Source organism: Phalangium opilio, unplaced genomic scaffold (assembly GCF_054372755.1).
Source record: "Phalangium opilio isolate 3A_F unplaced genomic scaffold, DU_Popi_V2 ptg000105l_1, whole genome shotgun sequence".
In the NCBI taxonomy this organism is placed as follows: Eukaryota; Metazoa; Arthropoda; class Arachnida; order Opiliones; family Phalangiidae; genus Phalangium; species Phalangium opilio.
In genome coordinates, this window is record NW_028324207.1 from 2,308,281 (window position 1) to 2,329,948 (window position 21,668).

The following is a 21,668-nucleotide window of genomic DNA, read 5'->3' on the forward strand; positions in this document are numbered from 1 at the left end:
CCCGTCTGCTTTTGTCCTCCAGATAGCCCGGCTTCCTGGTGTAAATGGTATGAATCCTCCATGTGTGAAAACTATCTATAGAATAATTTTTAAATCAGGGTTCGAGGGTTAGTATCGCACTGGCTGAAGCAATGAGAACCATCCAAACAACAAAACACTTCGCCCATCCAGCCAATTGGGCAAGTTTCATCCTTGTGGGCAATGACATCAAACTCAGCAGTCAAGTCGCCCTTTTAAGCCAATCATTGGCTGACTTAATCAAAACACCCGATAAATGCCGGGACGCTTTTAGGGTGGTCTTACACCTTGTCGAGAAATCTCTGCAAAGAATACATAGAGGACATCGCAACGCCATGTACACGACGCAAAAGAGTATCGAGAATAAAGTCGGTAGTGTCATGGGATGGAAGGAACTCTTAATATCAGTCGGGTTTAGGTTCGAACCCGCGTCAAATGGACTACCTGCCTCTGTGTTTTTCCCTCAGTCTGATCCAGGAGAACGTTTGACCCAATGCAGTACAAGTCTTCAAGCGCTATTGGGTAACTTTCTTTAATTTCTTCTTGAAGTAACTATAATAATTAACTTAATTGTGTTAATTCTCTGCAGGTTTATCTACCGTGTCGTTGAATGCCTTCTCTAAACTACTGTCCAGTTCAGATTGCGCAGAAAGCATTATACAATTGGTAGGTAGTTAACTAATTCAACAAGACTCGTGAGCATCATTAATTAACTTAAAATTATCATTATTGTTACAGTTAACTAACGTTATAAACCAACTACCGCAAAAAGAGCACGGCGAAACCGAAAACATAGAATGTCCTGTCAGTGTTAAGCTTTGGAGTATTCCAGGATGTCACGAGTTACTCGCGTCTTTAGGTAAGTAATTTGTTTAGCCGCCACCATCCAGATCTCTGTGCTAATATAAAATTTCTGGTAGGTTTTGACCTGATGGAAGTCGGACGTGACGAAGTGACCTTGAGAATGGGTAAACAGGCCAATAGAAGAACGGTACAATTTGCTCAGCAAGCTCTGCTAGCCATATTTGGTAAGTAACTAACTTCTAAATTTATCCAATTTCAAATGAACCTAATCCAAAACAACCATATACAGCAGACAACAACGAGGTCAAAAGCGTAGCGTACGAAAACTCCAGTTCTCTGGAAAGCCTGGACAGCGAACCCAGTGAGAGTGCAACTCCACCACCCTCTGTCATATATCCTCCACCACACCCGTCCTTAGGCAGCCTAATGCTCGGAATGAGTACTGGCGCATTCACAAGTTACGTCCGTACCCGCGGCGAACCGGATGGACGGACAGCAACGACTACATCCGGTAATGATCAAAAGAATCGCGATAGCGATACCTTTACACCTAGCCCAGTCGACACGCTATCCAAGTGCTTCACAAACGGTAAACTAACGACAAACCCAAGTGGTATGCAAAATGGTCCTCATATAGCGCTGGCCTTAGCTCACCAACGGAAAATTCGCACAATGTACGGTAATGAAAGCCCATCAAGCGACGGTAACAAACGTCCGGATAGTTCCTCATCGGCTAGTTCGGTTACTGATTGGGATAGTGGACAAACAACAATCAGACGCCAACAAGGACGAGATTATGACACAATCGGGTACCATAGCCAGGCGTCTGATATGAATTTAAGAAAGAACTTGGGCGTTCGAAACATTCGTTACTTACCACCTGAAATTGGTAGCAGCAGGCCTTTACCACCTCCTATACCACGAAACGCTGAGCGTTTCAACCCTTCAAGAATATACGATTCCAACCACCAAGACTTTAATTTACCCTTGCCAGAAAACACAACGCAAGGCCAACAGCCCCCGCAAGATAGGGCGTTTTTACCCAGTAAACATAATGTCGAAATCGTATCCGCCCATAGTTCCTTAGCGCCTAAGACCAAAAACATTTCACGGTTCTTGGACTCCCTAAGCCACTACGAAGAAATCAACCCCAAAACTACCGTCCCGATTCATCAGGGATTTTTACCCAAAACAATACCGAACGTAGAAAGTTCCGCATTTCATCCTGTTGGGGAATACGCGCATGAAATGAAGACCGCGTTACTTAAAGGTTCGTCCAAAAACCGTAGTGCCAAAATGAAGGACGACTTAGTTTTATCGGCGGATGTAATTGACATCAGGGTTCCGGATAAACCCAACCGGAAGTACCCTATTAGTAGAATAAACGCGTTAGCTAACGAACATCATGTCCTTGGGGCTGACACAATTTTAAGTCCGAGAATACCATCGATGACGCGGGAACCAGCGATAACGGAAGTTTACCATGACAGAACAATGGGGTTAGGCCTCGCTCCGTCCCTATCAAAGTTACTCGCGTCTGACAATGCGCAGAACTTCCTAGACGAGTCCATTAAGGACAATATTGATTTCGATACCGCGTCATCGCGCAGTGGAGTGACAACAGCCAAAAAGACTACTAATACGCAAAGAACAAACACGAATATGCCCAATAAGATACAAGCGCGTAAGATTCATCATAAACAAGGAGCATCCTCCGAAATGGGGGCGTGTTCAATATCGGACGCTTTGTCCATGTCCGTAGATAACCAGTGTTTTCGACAACAGCATGACGCGAATAAAGATGGTGGCATAACATTATCAGATTGCGGCGTTCGCGACGAAGGTGACGGCGGGTCATTCACGGAGAGCGTATGTCCCAGTCAAAAACCGCATCGACCAATGTATAGTTTCACATCCAGTAAAAAAACCGACGGTGCCACTAACAGAAATTACCATGACGTCACCGGAGAAGCCTCTACGTCATCCCAGAGACATAACGAAAACTCTGAAAGCCCTAATATGGTAACTACGTACGCGTCAAACCCAAATTGGCATAATATTTTCGCGCGTCAACATAAAAACCCTTCGTTCGCGTTGGAAACTGACGGTATTTCGCAAAGTGGCGCGTCGGAAAGTGAGTGTAGCGATTTGGACAGTAATTCTTCGCAGAAAATGATTTCCACAGTTAGGCGGAACCCCCGGCACGCGCAAATGAAGGATTTAGATAAAGGTGATTAAATTAATTAGTAATTAAGTAAGATTTCAATAGATAGAAGGTTCTGTGTGTGTTGCGGACTTCAATAATTAGTATATATATATGTATTGATTAATTTAAGTAACTATATTTTTTCCAAGTTACTTACGTACGTACTACTTCATTTTGTTATAATTTACAAAAACGTTGGAAAAACCTTTTTTTTTAAACAGACTGTTGTAACTTGTAATTTAATTGTTATAAAGGGATAGTAGCGTTTAATTTCGACTACCATTAAGTTTAACTTTACTGTAAATCGTAATTAGCAATAGACAATCACGATAACGTCATAAATATCTGTCTCCTTCCGTTAGGGGAAAAGATTTGTAGAAATTAATATACTACTATCCCTTTAAATAATGTAAAAAACGGCAATGCAATAATTACTTTGCCAATTTGCTATAAGTTTTGTACGAAAATGAATAAATTTGTAAAATACAATTAATTAACACTTTTTCATTAATATTCTAATTATTCAATTATCTTTTAGAGAATAGTGCTGTCAGTTGTGACGTCAGATCCAAGGTTAAACGTCACGAGTTTGAATTTAGCAATGGGCGGCCATGACAGTTACCGTTTTTTCTTTATGAGAAAACAGCACGGGTGACGTCACACCGGCGCTTCTGACAACACTCTATAGGCCTTTTCAAAAAGTCCCCTATAGAGTGCTGTCAGAAGCGCCGGTGTGACGTCACCCATGCTGTTTTCCCATAAAAAAAAACGGTAACTGTCATGGCCGCCCATTGCTAAAGGCAGACTCGTGACGTTTAACCTTGGATCTGACGTCACAACTGACAGCACTCTATTGGAGAAAACTCACAAACTTCATAACGCACGTCACTTACGCTACAAGTAAATCCGAAAAATGCAGTAAAACTGTTCACTATTCAAAATTTATCTTTATCACTTAACTTCTTTAAGTTAATTAATTATTAATGCTAATTAATTAAGTATATTTCGGGATTTGACAACGCGGGAAGGGTTTTAAAGTAGAGACTAGAATCATTAACAGCGTTTGATTCAAACTTCTAAAATGTTTTTATGGGGAATTTGCGTGGCGCAATTGACGCGCTCATATATGAGCATATAGGCATTTGATTTGGTAACTTCCAATGGTGAGACCTGATGGACAATCGTGTCCGATGTGTAAAACCACGAGCTGGCGTTAGAGGAATTCAAAGGGCCTTTACGATAAGTGACAAAATGTCCCGAAAAGGTGTCCCCCATATGGACAATTACAGATTTCAGTCGGTAGATATGGTTGCCGATACTGAAATAAATTGCAATTGCAATTTATATACATTGCCATGATGACAAATAAAATATGTTTTTCAAAAATTTGCAAGTGCTATATAGGGACAAGCTTGAAGCATGCAGTTTGAGGATGACAAATAAGCATATTATATAAGGCTGATATAAGTGAGAATAGTCTTAAAACTGAATGATATTGCATTCCACGTCAAATACCAGTAATAACATATTATTTACCAGCAAAACGACACAAATTACCAGGTAAAAACATGTTAATTACCGGTAAACATGATAATTACCATCAAAGGCCATGTTAATTACCGGTAAAACATTATAATTACCATCAAAAGCCATGTTAATTACCGGTAAAACATTATAATTACCATCAAAAGCCATGTTAATTACCGGCAAAACATTATAATTACCATCAAAAGCCATGTTAATTACCGGCAAAACATTATAATTACCATCAAAAGCCATGTTAATTACCGGCAAAAAACATGTCAATTACCGGTAAAAACATGATAATTACCGGTAAAAACATGATAATTACCGGTAAAAACATGATAATTACCAGTAAAAACATGATAATTACCAGTCAAAACATGATAATTACCGGTCAAAACATGATAATTACCGGTCAAAACATGATAATTACCGGTAAAAACATGATAATTACCGGTAAAAACATGATAATTACCGGTAAAAACATGATAATTACCGGTAAAAACATGATAATTACCGGTAAAAACATGATAATTACCAGGAAAAAACTTGACAATTACCAGGTAAAACATGTTAATTACCAAGAAAAAATATAATTACCAGGAAAAAAACATGTTAATTACCAGCAAACCACACCAATTACCAGTAAAAACACGTTAATTACCAATCAAATCACACCAATAACCAGTAAAACCATGTTATTTTCCAGCAAAACTACACCAGTTACCAGTAAAAACATGTTAAATACCAGGAAAACCACATCAACAATGAAAACTAATTTCATTTGTTTCTATTTCGTGGAAAAAACTGGGCAAAATGTGCTACAAGGAGTACAAATAATAACACCATCGGGAAACGGCAATTACTTGTCAAAGTGTCCGAGGTAATTAAAAGCGTTTCATTTGGCTCTTAATTGTGCAGAAAAATATATCAAAATATTCCCAAAATTACAGCCCGCAATAGCAAGTGATGAAAAAATTATAAACAATCGGGAATCGGAAAATAGTTACTAAAATACCAGGGATAACGCCGAGTACAAAAACACGAAAGTTTGCAAAAGAAAACCCAAACATTGCACACCACAATACATTTTTAGAAATTGCAACTTGCAAAATATTGCTCAATTAGCAAACTAAGGCAATATCCTTCCCACAAAGGCAAATTATGGCAAAATTTAAGAGAAATGTTTGGACTTACCCAAAAGCTGAGCTAGATGAAGATTCGAGGTCCGTTAAGTTGAATTCTTGGGGCAACATGGAATGATCGCTCATGAGTAATTCACTGATTTTACTTGCAGATTTCTTGACTAGATTTCCACCAAGGAGTCCTTTGGTCAATGGGTTCGCGTCGCCATCACTTTTTTTCTTGTTGGACAGTAAGAATCGGTCCATGCATAAGATTTCCGGGAATATTACGTGATCATATTTCTTGGTGGGTACACCACTCGTGCCCAACCACAAGGTACGAACAAAATGAAAGCACAAACAGTCTGGCAACTGCAGTGATTGGGAAGAGATTGATGTTTTGAAAAAATATGGAAAGTTTTCGGTAAAAAAACTGCTAGTTGGGTGGGTTTATCTAGTCCATATTTTTACTATTTCAGGTGTGTAAACGGCTATTTCGGTCGCGTAATCGGTCCAAATTCGGGGCTATTTCGGTCGCGTAATCGGTCCAAATTCGGGGCTATTTCGCTCGCGTAATCGGTCCAAAATCGGGGCTATTTCGGTCCCCTAATCGGTCCGAATTCGGGGCTATTTCGGTCCCCTAATCGGTCCAAATTCGGGGCTATTTCGGTCGCGTAATCGGTCCAAATTCGGGGCTATTTCGGTCGCGTAATCGGTCCAAATTCGGGGCTATTTCGGTCGCGTAATCGGTCCGAATTCGGGGCTATTTCGGTCGCGTAATCGGTCCGAATTCGGGGCTATTTCGGTCGCGTAATCGGTCCGAATTCGGGGCTATTTCGGTCGCGTAATCGGTCCGAATTCGGGGCTATTTCGGTCGCGTAATCGGTCCAAATTTGGGGCTATTTCGGTCGCGTAATCGGTCCAAATTTGGGGCTATTTCGGTCGCGTAATCGGTCAAAATTCGGGGCTATTTCGCTCCCGTAATCGGTCCAAATTCGGGGCTATTTCGGTCCCCTAATCGGTCCAAATTCGGGGCTATTTCGGTCCCGTAATCGGTCCGAATTCGGGGCTATTTCGGTCCCCTAATCGGTCCAAATTCGGGGCTATTTCGGTCGCGTAATCGGTCCAAATTCGGGGCTATTTCGGTCGCGTAATCGGTCCAAATTCGGGGCTATTTCGGTCGCGTAATCGGTCCGAATTCGGGGCTAATTCGGCCGCGTAATCGGTTCGAATTCGGGGCTAATTCGGCCGCGTAATCGGTTCGAATTCGGGGCTAATTCGGCCGCGTAATCGGTTCGAATTCGGGGCTAATTCGGCCGCGTAATCGGTTCGAATTCGGGGCTATTTCGGTCCCCTAATCGGTCCAAATTCGGGGCTATTTCGGTCCCCTAATCGGTCCGAATTCGGGGCTATTTCGGTCCCCTAATCGGTCCGAATTCGGGGCTATTTCGGTCCCCTAATCGGTCCGAATTCGGGGCTATTTCGGTCCCCTAATCGGTCCGAATTCGGGGCTATTTCGGTCCCCTAATCGGTCCGAATTCGGGGCTATTTCGGTCCCCTAATCGGTCCGAATTCGGGGCTATTTCGGTCCCCTAATCGGTCCGAATTCGGGGCTATTTCGGTCCCCTAATCGGTCCGAATTCGGGGCTATTTCGGTCCCCTAATCGGTCCAAATTCGGGGCTATTTCGGTCGCGTAATCGGTCCAAATTCGGGGCTATTTCGGTCGCGTAATCGGTCCAAATTCGGGGCTATTTCGGTCGCGTAATCAGTCCAAATTCGGGGCTATTTCGGTCGCGTAATCGGTCCAAATTCGGGGCTATTTCGGTCGCGTAATCGGTCCAAATTCGGGGCTATTTCGGTCCCGTAATCGGTCCGAATTCGGGGCTATTTCGGTCGCGTAATCGGTCCGAATTCGGGGCTAATTCGGCCGCGTAATCGGTTCGAATTCGGGGCTATTTCGGTCCCCTAATCGGTCCAAATTCGGGGCTAATTCGGCCGCGTAATCGGTTCGAATTCGGGGCTATTTCGGTCCCCTAATCGGTCCAAATTCGGGGCTATTTCGGTCCCCTAATCGGTCCGAATTCGGGGCTATTTCGGTCCCCTAATCGGTCCAAATTCGGGGCTATTTCGGTCCCCTAATCGGTCCGAATTCGGGGCTATTTCGGTCCCCTAATCGGTCCAAATTCGGGGCTATTTCGGTCCCCTAATCGGTCCAAATTCGGGGCTATTTCGGTCGCGTAATCGGTCCAAATTCGGGGCTATTTCGGTCGCGTAATCGGTCCGAATTCGGGGCTAATTCGGCCGCGTAATCGGTTCGAATTCGGGGCTAATTCGGCCGCGTAATCGGTTCGAATTCGGGGCTAATTCGGCCGCGTAATCGGTTCGAATTCGGGGCTAATTCGGCCGCGTAATCGGTTCGAATTCGGGGCTAATTCGGCCGCGTAATCGGTTCGAATTCGGGGCTATTTCGGTCCCCTAATCGGTCCGAATTCGGGGCTATTTCGGTCCCCTAATCGGTCCGAATTCGGGGCTATTTCGGTCCCCTAATCGGTCCGAATTCGGGGCTATTTCGGTCCCCTAATCGGTCCGAATTCGGGGCTATTTCGGTCCCCTAATCGGTCCGAATTCGGGGCTATTTCGGTCCCCTAATCGGTCCGAATTCGGGGCTATTTCGGTCCCCTAATCGGTCCGAATTCGGGGCTATTTCGGTCCCCTAATCGGTCCGAATTCGGGGCTATTTCGGTCCCCTAATCGGTCCAAATTCGGGGCTATTTCGGTCGCGTAATCGGTCCAAATTCGGGGCTATTTCGGTCGCGTAATCGGTCCAAATTCGGGGCTATTTCGGTCGCGTAATCGGTCCAAATTCGGGGCTATTTCGGTCGCGTAATCGGTCCAAATTCGGGGCTATTTCGGTCGCGTAATCGGTCCAAATTCGGGGCTATTTCGGTCCCGTAATCGGTCCGAATTCGGGGCTATTTCGGTCGCGTAATCGGTCCGAATTCGGGGCTAATTCGGCCGCGTAATCGGTTCGAATTCGGGGCTATTTCGGTCCCCTAATCGGTCCAAATTCGGGGCTAATTCGGCCGCGTAATCGGTTCGAATTCGGGGCTATTTCGGTCCCCTAATCGGTCCAAATTCGGGGCTATTTCGGTCCCCTAATCGGTCCGAATTCGGGGCTATTTCGGTCCCCTAATCGGTCCAAATTCGGGGCTATTTCGGTCCCCTAATCGGTCCGAATTCGGGGCTATTTCGGTCCCCTAATCGGTCCAAATTCGGGGCTATTTCGGTCCCCTAATCGGTCCAAATTCGGGGCTATTTCGGTCCCCTAATCGGTCCAAATTCGGGGCTATTTCGGCCGCGTAGTGCTCCGTATTCGGGGCTAATTCGGCCGCGTAGTGCTCCGTATTCGGGGGTGATTCGGCCGGTTACTGGCCCGTATTCGGGGGTGATTCGGCCGGTTACTGACCCGTATTCGGGGGTGATTCGGCCGGTTACTGACCCGTATTCGGGGGTGATTCGGCCGGTTACTGACCCGTATTCGGGGGTGATTCGGCCGGTTACTGACCCGTATTCGGGGGTGATTCGGCCGGTTACTGACCCGTATTCGGGGGTGATTCGGCCGGTTACTGACCCGTATTCGGGGGTGATTCGGCCGGTTACTGGCCCGTATTCGGGGGTGATTCGGCCGGTTACTGGCCCGTATTCGGGGGTGATTCGGCCGGTTACTGACCCGTATTCGGGGGTGATTCGGCCGGTTACTGGCCCGTATTCGGGGGTGATTCGGCCGGTTACTGGCCCGTATTCGGGGGTGATTCGGCCGGTTACTGGCCCGTATTCGGGGGTGATTCGGCCGGTTACTGGCCCGTATTCGGGGGTGATTCGGCCGCGTAGTGCTCCGTATTCGGGGGTGATTCGGCCGGTTACTGGCCCGTATTCGGGGGTGATTCGGCCGGTTACTGGCCCGTATTCGGGGGTGATTCGGCCGGTTACTGGCCCGTATTCGGGGGTGATTCGGCCGCGTAGTGCTCCGTATTCGGGGTTGATTCGGCCGGTTACTGGCCCGTATTCGGGGGTGATTCGGCCGGTTACTGGCCCGTATTCGGGGGTGATTCGGCCGGTTACTGGCCCGTATTCGGGGGTGATTCGGCCGGTTACTGGCCCGTATTCGGGGGTGATTCGGCCGCGTAGTGCTCCGTATTCGGGGGTGATTCGGCCGGTTACTGGCCCGTATTCGGGGGTGATTCGGCCGGTTACTGGCCCGTATTCGGGGGTGATTCGGCCGGTTACTGGCCCGTATTCGGGGGTGATTCGGCCGGTTACTGGCCCGTATTCGGGGGTGATTCGGCCGGTTACTGGCCCGTATTCGGGGGTGATTCGGCCGGTTACTGGCCCGTATTCGGGGGGTGATTCGGCCGCGTAGTGCTCCGTATTCGGGGGTGATTCGGCCGGTTACTGGCCCGTATTCGGGGGTGATTCGGCCGGTTACTGGCCCGTATTCGGGGGTGATTCGGCCGGTTACTGGCCCGTATTCGGGGGTGATTCGGCCGCGTAGTGCTCCGTATTCGGGGGTGATTCGGCCGGTTACTGACCCGTATTCGGGGGTGATTCGGCCGGTTACTGACCCGTATTCGGGGGTGATTCGGCCGGTTACTGGCCCGTATTCGGGGGTGATTCGGCCGGTTACTGACCCGTATTCGGGGGTGATTCGGCCGGTTACTGACCCGTATTCGGGGGTGATTCGGCCGGTTACTGACCCGTATTCGGGGGTGATTCGGCCGGTTACTGACCCGTATTCGGGGGTGATTCGGCCGGTTACTGACCCGTATTCGGGGCTATTTTGGCCTTTTACTGGTCCATATTCGGGGCTATTTCGGCATAGTAGGCGGTCCATATTCGGGGTTATTTCGGGAGCGTACGCTGCCCACATTCGTATAGTTTCAGTTAACAAAATAGCCAATAATTACTTTGGCAATGCTAAGCTGCTTGGAAAATGTCGATTTACAGATAACAGCTTCACCAGCTGGAGAATGAAGTTTGGAACAGTTTTCGCAAGTAACTCCGTGAACCAGTTCCGAGGATGACCAGTGATTTAAACAATCCTCTAGTCTTAAGAGACCAAAATAACCATCGGGTATTGGAAGTGAAATACTGTCAAATGAGTCATAATGAATTGGATTCTGCAGAAAAATAAAAGCAAAACATTAAACATTAAATAAAACCCATAAGTAACGTTGTTAAAATACCTCAAGTCCGCAGCTTTTGCAGGTTAATCTACTAGCAAGAAGACCTTTCGTTGGTGAACCAATTATCTGTCTATATTTAGGTATTTTTATTGGAGATTGCGTTCGAAATGCTACGTCTTTACATGCATTTCTAGAAGCACCTTCGTTGTGATCCTGTTAAGCATTTATATTTAATTAATTAAAATTAAACTTGTATAGAAAGAAATGAAAACAAACTGACAGAAATGTACTCTAAGCCTTGAACATCAAGAAGAGATTTAATATAGGACTGAGCGTGGAATTCTTCTTCCAGTGTCGTAGTTATTACGTGAAATAGTTCATGAGCGTCCTTAGTTTGAAAATTAAACAGTTGTCAATATTTGGCCTAAAACATGTGACCATTTTCATAACAATAGAGCTATCTCAGAACCCTTATTGTGACGTCACCCATGCTATTTGCCCATTGAACCAAAGGGTACCAAACATGGCCGCTCACTGCCAAAGCTAAGCCTATGACGTTTTACCTAGGCACTGACGTCACAGCTGAGATAGCTCTATTCTAGGACCTTTCTCCATTTTCTCCTGCTTCTCTAATAGAGCTATCGCAGAACCCTTAGTGTGACGTCACCCATGCTATTTGCCCATTGAACCAAAGCGGTACCAAACATGGCCGCCCACTGCCAAAGCTAAGCCTATGACGTTTCACCTAGGCACTGCGGGTGACTCCCATAATCCCCCTGGACATAATCCCCCCAAAAATTTCCCCCCGTCCAAATGGGCATAAGACAAAATCCCCCCATTTGCAGACAAAATCTCCCCAAACTGGAGACAAAATCCCCCCAAACTGGAGACAAAATCCCCCCAAACTGGAGACAAAATCCCCCCAAACTGGAGACAAAATCCCTCCCAAATTGGAGACAAAATTCCCCGCTTACGGAACGAAATCCCCACCTTGGAGACGAACCCTTCAGGGGTCATTCCTATTTTAGAGGTCGTTTTCCACAGTGGAAATTTTTTTAGTAGGATAGTAGTAAAAATAGTAGTATTCCCCCTACGAGGAAAAGCGGAACCAATGATGGAGAAAATAGTATGAATTGTCGACTAACCATAAATTTTCGCCTTTTCCAAAATATTGCTGACTAACCATAAATTCCCGCCTTTTCCAAAATATCGCTGACCAACCATAAATTTCCGCCTTTTCCAAAATATCGCTGACTAACTATAAATTTCCGCCTTTTCCAAAATATCGCTGACTAACCATAAATTTCCCCCTTTTCCAAAATATTGCTGACTAACCATAAATTTTCGCCTTTTCCAAAATATTGCTGACTAAGCATAAATTTCCGCCTTTTCCAAAATATTGCTGACTAACCATAAAATGCCGCCTTTTCCAAAATATTGGAATTTTGGAAATAAGTTAAAACAAAATCAGTAGTTTACTTCTTTTGGTTTAGGAACATTGTTTGCAATACCTTTCACTCTTGTGAATTATACTTTTGCATTATTATTAAAGATAATCTTTGGATTTGGGCTTCCGTTTACCTTTACTTCTAAATGCCTATTATCTGGGGGATTTTCAATAAAATGATCCTTTTGGTAGGATTTTGTTGAACAGTTTTCCTTTTGGGGGATTTTGTCCTGGACGTTTTCTCTGGGGGGATTTTGTACAAACACGTCTAAAATTGGGGGGAAAAAGTCTTGGCAAATCCAAAATAGGGGGATTTTGTCCGGGGGGGATTATGTCCAGGGGGATTATGTATGAGACCCAGGCACTGCCGCCCACTGCCAAAGCTAAGCCTATGACGTTTTACCTAGGCACTGACGTCACAAATGAGATAGGCTGCTCCATTGGCTGAAAAAATCTTTGACCAATAGTATTGCCTAATAGATTTGGCGGCAAAATTTAAAGGAAAACACAGTAAATGGTTGGGGTATTTTTAGGCTTAATATCACCAACTGTGAATTGAAGTCGGGAAAAATTAAAATAATCACAAATATTTTGACGAATTTTATTGGTGTTTGTGTACCTATTTTAAATTTAAAGCAAACAAAATCCATTTAATTTAAAACTAACCTGTTCATCGCTACTAATAACCCATCCTTTGGCTCTCAGTGCTTTCAAAACGTCAACGGGACTACATTCCGAAACTGTAAGATCATCTTCATTATTTAGAACTAAAAATTAAAATTAAAATCCATAATTTAAAACCATAAAGTAATTATTTTATTCAGATTAATAATCAGTGGTGTGCGAGTCCCGTTTTTTCGTTTTCGAGCCGAGTCCGAGTATCAAAACTAATTTCTTATCGAGTATCGAGCCGAGTCTCAAAAATACTTTCGAGTATCGAGTATTTAGATAGGTCAAATTTTGTTTGTTCTTTCGAGTAATTATCGAGTCTCAAATATTGACTTGTCGAGTAGCAATTTTGTAAATTTCTTGAAAATAACGAAGATGTTCGATTATCTAATATCGAACTAGTTCAAAAAGATTGTTAGTGATCAATTAAACATTGAACAGGTGATTTTCAAAATAAATGCTCATGAACTCATCGTCTGCTATAGTTGTAAGCCTCGGACTCGAGTATTTGTCGAGTATTTAAGATGTTAAAAAGCTACTCGAATCTGTCTCGAGTATCTCAATGTGTTGTTATCGAGTATCGAACCGAGTACTCGAACTTAACGAGTACTCGCACACCCCTGTTAATATTACCTTTAAGCGTTTTCAGTAATGCATTGGATAAACTAACAGAATTATGGGTAATTCCGCTCGAACTTTGATGGCAATTTGTGAATTTAGAAAGCCAGTTCTTAAGGGAGGCGCATGGACCCAATGATTGAAGAACGGCATTCATAAAACACCAATTACCCAAATTAACCAAACCAGGGACATAATCTGCATTTAAACAATTAGTTTGAACTTGAATTAAACCCAAACCCAAATTAATAACATATTAAACACCTTTTTGTCGCCGTTTCTTGGTATGAGATGGCCCAAAGACAACGTAAGCGATAGCGCAAACTGCTATTGTTGTAATCCCACCAATCAGAGCTAATCGTCCAATTACTGGACTGTCCATAATTTCAAGCAATCAATCAGATTTATTTCTTAAATCTAACCATCTGAAGTCAAGTTTAAAATAATTAGTTATGGAAACATTACTTAAAATGATCTAAAGGTTATTATTTCAAATGCAATTAAATTAAAACAATTTACACAATACCATTCGTATTAAAATTATAATTTGGAATATCAGGATTAATTTGCCAGGTGCGTTCTTAGGGTCAGTAACCTTTAACCTGACTCAGACTGGGCAGTGGGCACACAATTCTTCCGTCTCAGGTCAGTAACCTCTTGACTTCTAGACAGCGACAGTCATATATGGCACAACATAATTAGGCTACATGTGCGATATCGATTGTCAATTCTCTGCTCCTAAAGGTCACGTGTTATAAAGTCTTAAGCAGACGACAGACGCCGAAACCCCTCATAGATTCAAGCGGAACTATAGAATCATGGACGTTATATTCACTATAAGGGAGGGAAAACTGAGAACACGGAACGCTATGCACGACAGAGGCATGAGAAAGGAAATTAAGATTAGTGTTCTAACTTCTAGGGGACGTAAAACAAGGATCTGTATTCTTTCTGGTATATCAAGGTCATGCATCGCGCTAGGGGACGTAAAAAGATCTATATTCTTTAAGGTCACTTTCAAGAAATTAGTTTAGCTCGCACATTAAAATAGGGTTAATTATAATCAAAAGGCGCGAAAACTACTGCAAATCGAACTTAACCTAATCTTACCAAACCCGAACCTAATTTAACTAATTTCCGCGCCTTGATTGTTATATATATATATATATATATATATATATATATATATGACCCTAAATTAATTTTTTTAAAACACTTAAATTGGGCGAGTTTAACCGAAATGAATTTCAAAGTACACTCATGGATAAAGAATGCGCGTGAGGAAATTTGAGTTCACGTTACAGGATTGGCAACTCTCCATCTCCGACGGCAGATTATTCGATATAATAATATATAGTATATATAGAATAATTATATCCTATATATAATATACGCTGTTCCAGCTTCGGTTTTCAGCATGCACAAACAAAGGTCTCTATATAGCGTATCTTTGTACCTTCTGTCAACTTACGAAAGAAATACTCACTTTCAAGTTTGCGCATGCTAACAACCGAATAATCTGCCGTCGGAGATAGGGAGTTGCCCATCCTATAGCGTGAAAACAAATTTCCTCACGTGCATTCTTTGTCCATGGTTTAAACATTAAAGGTAGGCGCGTATAGGGGGAAGTAAAAATTGTATTCCCCTAAGCTCGTTGTTCACGCTATTTTGGTCGCCAAAAATTCTTTTCTGTTCCTCTTTAGAATCAAAAAGTCAATGGTAGGTCGGTTACTATTTTCGCAGCGGGGCCTCCGAGTGTCTATGGTATCGTAGGCGGGGCGTAGGGTTATCTTTCTTGGGCCTTGGTGACAGAAAAGGGCTGTGTTTTATCATGTGCGTTAGTGGTGCGTGTTTGAGGATTACGCAAAAACATTCGAGAAATGACGCGGCGATAATAAGCAAAAATTTGAACTGTCGAAATTCCAAGAGACTCTAGGCGGAACCCGTAAGTTCCTTAATTAATTTCAAATAAGGAAAACTTTTGAAGTGTTAGCTTTGTACATTATTAACGCTTGATGATTGATTATAAATCGATTTTAAATTACAATAATCTGTATATATTAAATAATACCATCATGTTTCATCAAAACATTGCGTGCCATAAGTATATTAAAGCTCCCTGTAAGTTTGTAGATGATAAGGTAGTCTTTGTCATATTATTGTAAGTGTGAATTAGCAAGGGTTGTAACAACAGGTCGGGGAAAAAACCCTGGGAAAGTCAGTGAATTTTAACCGGTTTTAACATGAGCCTTTATAATAAGGTCAGGGAAAATCCCACAAATATAATCGGGGAAAAATCCCAGAAAAATAATCGGGGGAAAAATCCCAGAAAAATAATCGGGGGAAAAATCCCAGAAAAATAATAGGGGGAAAAATCCCAGAAAAATAATCGGGGGAAAAATCCCATAAAAAATAATCGGGGGAAAAATCCCATAAAAAATAATCGGGGGAAAAATCCCATAAAAAATAATCGGGGGAAAAATCCCATAAAAAATAATCGGGGGAAAAATCCCATAAAAAATAATCGGGGGAAAAATCCCATAAAAAATAATCGGGGAAAATCCCATAAAAAATAATCGGGGAAAATCCCATAAAAAATAATCGGGGAAAATCCCATAAAAAATAATCGGGGAAAATCCCATAAAAAATAATCGGGGAAAATCCCATAAAAAATAATCGGGGAAAATCCCATAAAAAATAATCGGGGAAAATCCCATAAAAAATAATCGGGGAAAATCCCATAAAAAATAATCGGGGAAAATCCCTATAATTCCAGAAAAATAGTAGGGAATTTGAATCCAAAACTTTAGTGGCAACCCGGATTTAAATTTTTGTCGTACATAAGTTTATAACATGATCTCCCTCTAAGTATGACTTCACTCTTAATCAAGGTTTCAAAGTTTATAACATAATCATGGTAGGTTGTTTATTTTTCAGGAAATCGTTACTTAAGAAATTAATCAATGCTAAAAATCTGTAAAAATGATAGCATCAGCCATAGCCGGCGGATACGTCATAACGTCCGCCATTTTATTTAAATATCCTACTCTTCTTCACAAGAAGAAGAAATTAAAATTCAACTGTAGACATATAAGTCATAGGGGTGGTACGTTACGTAGAATATATATTCTCTATTTTAAGTCATTTTTGATTATTTAATTAATTTAGGTGCGGGAGAAAATTTAGAGAACACAATGACCGCGTATGAACAGTAAGTTAACAAAGGATTTTTTTCTATAAACCATTTTATAGCACGTATGTTCAATTTTAGCGCGGTCAAAATGGGTACTCAAATGCTAGAAATAGATTTGCAGCTAACAAAAGACGGTCAAGTTGTGGTCAGTCATGACAATAATCTATTAAGGGTCACAGGTCAAAATATCAACATAAGTGATTTAAATTATTCCGTGAGATTTATTTACTTATAAATGAAACCATAAGTTTATAAGATATGTTCACCATAAGTTTGCCACAAACTGGAGCTTGTCATGAAGTGACGTAGGTCATAGATTCAAGGTAAAGCGACGCCTGGTGAGGCGCTGTCAAAGGCTTAGCACAGACTAAATAGGAAGATCGAAGTCCTGCAAATTTAATTTAACTGAGTGTAGTCTGCGATTCTCGCTTGTCATTATCGAACTAGCTCTCACTAAGTTTCTAGTTTACGAAGTTCAGGTAATGTCATACCAAAAGTGGATGAGAGGAAAAGTGTGAAAATGGCCAAAAGTCAGTCGCGAGTCATCAGAGTTTCGCCCTACGTAGTTGACCGTTTTATTGGCGTAGCTATACTGGGCCTGTTCACTCCCTTAAAATAGGTCTTGTGTTAATTCGCGGTTACGCGGTTACCGTCGTCTGCTATTGTGTATGCTAGAACTAACTCGATTTGTGTTTGTAGTCAGAACAGACTAGCTGGTAATGTTTTTAAAGGTATTTGAAGGTGTAATATGGATTTAAGTAAGGTTATCGAAGCAATAGAAGAACACATAAAACTAGATACGTTTAAAACAAATCTCGGTAATTTAGCTAAAGCGCGAGCAGCTTGCGTCGTGATGCGCGTGATCGAGTGGGCTATGGTTAAACCAAGGAGCATAAATGTCTGAACTACTTTCAGTCGCGAGTTTGCAAGTCCACCAGTCACTAGTAAACTAAATAGTTATTGGCGAAACTTTGATGTCCGCGCGCGTTTTTTAACACAGGCTCTATGGCCATTTTCATACTTTCCCTCTCATCCACATTTGGTCATACTTATCATGGAACATATCTTATAAACTTATGATGAAACCCGGGCCATGAAGGTACAGATATTAAAATAAATTTCTACAGGAACTTCCGTTAATTAAAGAACGTTTACCTGTTGATTTTAATGGCGGTAAGATATTAAATTTAGTTTATGTACAGCGCGTTCGATATACATTTTAATGTATATATCAAATAGGAAAAGTCTGCACTGGTAGAGGCGACCGTAAAATCCCGCTTCTACGCGAAATCTACGAAAAGTTTCCTAATCTCCCCGTTAACATCGACATAAAAACGAATAATGATGAGCTAATACGTCGTGTCAGTGAATTAACTCGTCAATATAATCGCGAGGATATCACAGTATGGGGAAATACCAATAATATCATCGTAGAAAAATGTTACGCCGAAGTATAACCCATACCGCATTTTTCTGGCCAAGGCTTAGTAACTTAACGATTTAATTAATTTATGTTTTAGAATCCCAAAATGCCTGTTTATTTTTCATTTCAACGTGTGGTTGTACTTCTATTGCTAACTTATACGGGACTGTTACCATTTTTCAAGTTGAAAGAGTCTTGCCTTGAGATTCCGTTTCCTCAAGCGATACGCAGGTTTGATCATAGGGTTGATCACAGGGTTCATACAAACCTGGAAATCAGGGAAAACCTGGAATAATCAGGGAAATAAATAGTTGACAAAAACCTCAGGGAAATTTAGAATTTTTAGTAAAATTCAGGGAAATCAGGGATATTTGCGTCAAACAGGGGCCGAGTAATTAAGCAAAATGTTCATAAACATACCCTCCATAGGATTAACATTACACTATACTTTGGAGGCTCATAACTCTGGTTCTACTAGAGATACGGGGATGTCCTTTGAGTATGTTATAGTCCAATTTACCCCCCCATCCAACCATACTAAAACGTAGGGCTACGACAAACAGGGGCCGAGTAATTAAGCAAAATGTTCGTGAACATACCGCCCTCCATAGGATTAACATTACACTATACTTTGGAGGCTCATAACTCTGGTTCTATTAGAGATACGGGGATGTCCTTTGACTATGTTATAGTCCTATTTATCCCCCATCCAACCATACTAAAGACTTAGGGCTACGACAAACAGGGGCCGAGTAATTCAGCAAAATGTTCGTGAACATACCCTCCATAGGATTAACATTACACTATACTTTGGAGGCTTGTAACTCTGGTTCTACTAGAGATACGGGGATGTCCTTTCAGTATGTTATAGTCCTATTTATCCCCCATCCAACCATACTAAAAACGTAGGACTGCGACAAACAGGGGCCGAGTAATTAAGCAAAATGTTCGTGAATATTCCCCCCCCCCCCATAGGATTAACATTACACCCAACTTTGGAGGCTCATAACTCTGGTTCTAATAAAGATACGGGGATGTCCTTTGAGTATGTTATAGTCCAATTTATCCCCCATCCAACCATACTAAAAACGTAGGACTGCGACAAACAGAGGCCGAGTAATTAAGCAAAACGTTCGTCAACATACCGCCCTCAATAAGATTAACATTACACTAAACTTTGGAGGCTCATAACTCTGGTTATATTAGAGATACGGGGATGTCCTATGATTATGTAATAGTCCTATTTGCCCCCCCCCCTTCCTTCGTTAACATTTGCTTCATAGGATACTCCATATCCGGGAAAAACCTGGAAAATTCAGGGAAGTATATGAGGAAAAACCTGGGAATGTCAGGGAAATTTGTTTTCCAAAAGTTGTATGAACCCCGAGTCCACTCGAACACGCGCTCGGCGTGATCGAGTGGGCGGTTTATGAATTAGGTTAATTTTGTTTTTGTAGACACCCCGTGTTTCAAGAATATGGAAATAAATATCGTAAAGCGCTACTTTGGCTAATTGAGAAGTAATTTACAGTGCTTTAAATTAGTTAATTATCCCTTGTATTTAAATTTAATGTTTTTAATTAAGGCTTTTAATACGAAAATGCCTTTTCGCTCATTTGAGAAAACGTGGAATTCAAACGTATGTTTGGGTTCTAAACGAAGAGCGAGATTATGAGATAGCAACAAGCGTTGGTGTGACGGGAATTATGACGGATTATCCAACGTTATTGAGCGAATATTATCGTAAAACTCAACAAAGTCCGGCTAGTTAACAATGTACCATTTTTTTCTAAAGCTGCTAACTGGTTTTTAAACATTACATTACCCGTTGCTATTGTTCAAATTTTGTTTGTAAAATATTTCGATAATTTAAATACTAATGTGGTTTTTAATAAAAAGTTTGCGTTTTTCTAAGAAATTGCGTATTATTGGTGTGTATTTACTATTTACGACAGGATAGAATCATTACATAGCGTACTCAATCACGTCTCAATGATTCAGCATTTTTAGAAAAAAAAGCGCGAAAGTTACTACACGTCAAGGTCTATAGAGTTGCCGCTTCGCTAATATAGGTTTGCTCACGCGCCCATCTTTTACCTTCGAAAATTCGCGACTTTTATTGGCTGCCGAATATGACGTCTCCCGTAGACCTTAGTGAAGCATCGTCTGCTTATGTATAGTCTTTCGAGGCGCGAGTTGTGCAGCTTGTGCTGTATTTAATTGTTCCTAGCTCTACTTTCTTAAAAGCAATGAATTCATTTGAAACCATTTTTCGTAATTTCCTTCCAAACAAAGTCCTCTCCAACGAAATAAATATTGTTAAAAACATATCCAATTCAATTCACCAAGAACATGAAACTTATCCTTTGGATTTAATCCATTCATTTGTCAAATTAAGAATTTTCATTAGAATGAAATATCACAATTCAATCAAGCCCAGCAAGACAGATTGTGGGAGAAAATTAGGTAAAAAATTTAAGAAAATTGTAAACTAAAGTTCCTATAATTGTTATAATTGGCTGGAGTTTTCAAATTAAGATCTCAAAACTCATCAATAGAAATAAAATTCATTTCATTGGAATTATACTTGGTTTAAATTTTTTTGGTCTAATGCATTGATTACTTATCACCGTTATTAAGTAATTGTAATCATTTTCCTCTTGAATTTAAAGAAAATCATAATAGGTACTGAACTATGAAGTTTGATAGAAGCATAAAGTTTCGGTTTCTGCCTTACTATTTATTAAAATGTGCACAATTATCTATGCCAAACCCTTTCTAATTATTTAATTTAAAAAATATATAAAAATTATGCCCTATAATTAGCGTTTTAAAAATAAATTTCATGGCAATTCTCATATAGTCTACCGTACAGAATCAAAACCGCGCGCGCTTGAGGTCTAAGGCTGACGTCACGTAAGGGGGGTTGGAACAGACTCTAGAAATCGAAAATTTATCTCAGGCGAGCGAGCACGTGGGTTGACTTGACGAAGCCCGTGACCTCTTGCTAAGCCTAATTTTACCTAATATCATCAAGATTTATTCTAATAAGTATAAACCTTAAACCCGTTAACACATTTTCCAGCCAAATTTTGTTTGTAAAATTATTCGATAATTTAAATACTAATGTGGTTTTTAATAAAAAAAAGTTTGCGTTTTTCTAAGAAATTGCGTCTTATAGGGACTTGGCAATTCGGGCTTAACTCCGCCCCCAGCGCCATTATGGTATGTTTTTTTAACAGAATGAAAGCTATATAAGCCCCTCCTCCTGGTATGTTTTTTAGCACTAATGGAAAGTAGCCTGACGTTGCATGACGTAGTACTGCCAAGTCCCTGTTGGGTGTGTTTTTACGACAGGCTAGAATCATTACATAGCGTACTCAATCACGTCTCAATGATTCAGCATTTTTAGAAAAAAAAGCGCGAAAGTTACTACACGTGGGTTGACTTGACGAAGC

At 41.7% G+C, this 21,668-nt stretch overlaps 3 protein-coding genes across 8 annotated transcripts in view; 2 read left to right on the forward strand and 1 right to left on the reverse strand.

Moving 5' to 3' along the window:
• Positions 1-3,521, forward strand: part of LOC149625206 (tetratricopeptide repeat protein 28) — a 26,246-nt gene extending 22,725 nt beyond the window's left edge. For 2 of the 4 annotated variants that reach the window (XM_089851981.1, XM_089851983.1), the window contains exons 16-20: positions 99-540; positions 608-684; positions 757-877; positions 939-1,046; positions 1,115-3,521. In XM_089851981.1, coding sequence (XP_089708107.1) covers positions 99-540; positions 608-684; positions 757-877; positions 939-1,046; positions 1,115-3,060 — 2,694 coding nt within the window. In that variant the 3' untranslated portion in view covers positions 3,061-3,521. Of the gene's footprint in view, positions 1-98; positions 541-607; positions 685-756; positions 878-938; positions 1,047-1,111 lie in introns of all 4 variants that reach the window. The other 2 variants (XM_089851980.1, XM_089851982.1) reach the window with 1 other exon arrangement.
• On the reverse strand, positions 3,139-14,388 carry Usp30 (ubiquitin specific protease 30). 2 transcript variants are annotated; one of them, XM_089851992.1, is made up of 9 exons: positions 14,121-14,384; positions 13,859-14,019; positions 13,610-13,792; positions 12,974-13,074; positions 11,141-11,248; positions 10,921-11,073; positions 10,642-10,854; positions 5,750-6,048; positions 3,139-4,346 (listed from the first exon to the last, which is right to left on the reverse strand). In XM_089851992.1, the coding sequence occupies exons 2-9, from the start codon at positions 13,974-13,976 to the stop codon at positions 4,097-4,099; spliced, it is 1,425 nt and encodes a 474-aa protein (XP_089708118.1). In that variant the 5' UTR covers positions 13,977-14,019; positions 14,121-14,384; the 3' UTR covers positions 3,139-4,096. The 2 variants fall into 2 exon arrangements, with proteins under 2 accessions (XP_089708118.1, XP_089708119.1); XM_089851993.1 differs by lacking the exon at positions 11,141-11,248 and having other exon boundaries at positions 14,121-14,388.
• A 778-nt stretch (positions 14,389-15,166) lies between these two features.
• LOC149625209 (lysophospholipase D GDPD1-like) lies at positions 15,167-20,796 on the forward strand. Of its 2 annotated transcripts, none has more exons than XM_089851998.1 (9): positions 15,167-15,539; positions 16,532-16,700; positions 16,763-16,805; positions 16,866-17,001; positions 17,915-17,960; positions 18,027-18,238; positions 18,308-18,441; positions 19,668-19,730; positions 19,796-20,796. In XM_089851998.1, the coding sequence occupies exons 2-9, from the start codon at positions 16,577-16,579 to the stop codon at positions 19,980-19,982; spliced, it is 945 nt and encodes a 314-aa protein (XP_089708124.1). In that variant the 5' UTR covers positions 15,167-15,539; positions 16,532-16,576; the 3' UTR covers positions 19,983-20,796. The 2 variants fall into 2 exon arrangements, with proteins under 2 accessions (XP_089708124.1, XP_089708125.1); XM_089851999.1 differs by lacking the exon at positions 15,167-15,539 and adding an exon at positions 15,553-15,715.
• Positions 20,797-21,668: the final 872 nt, after the last annotated feature.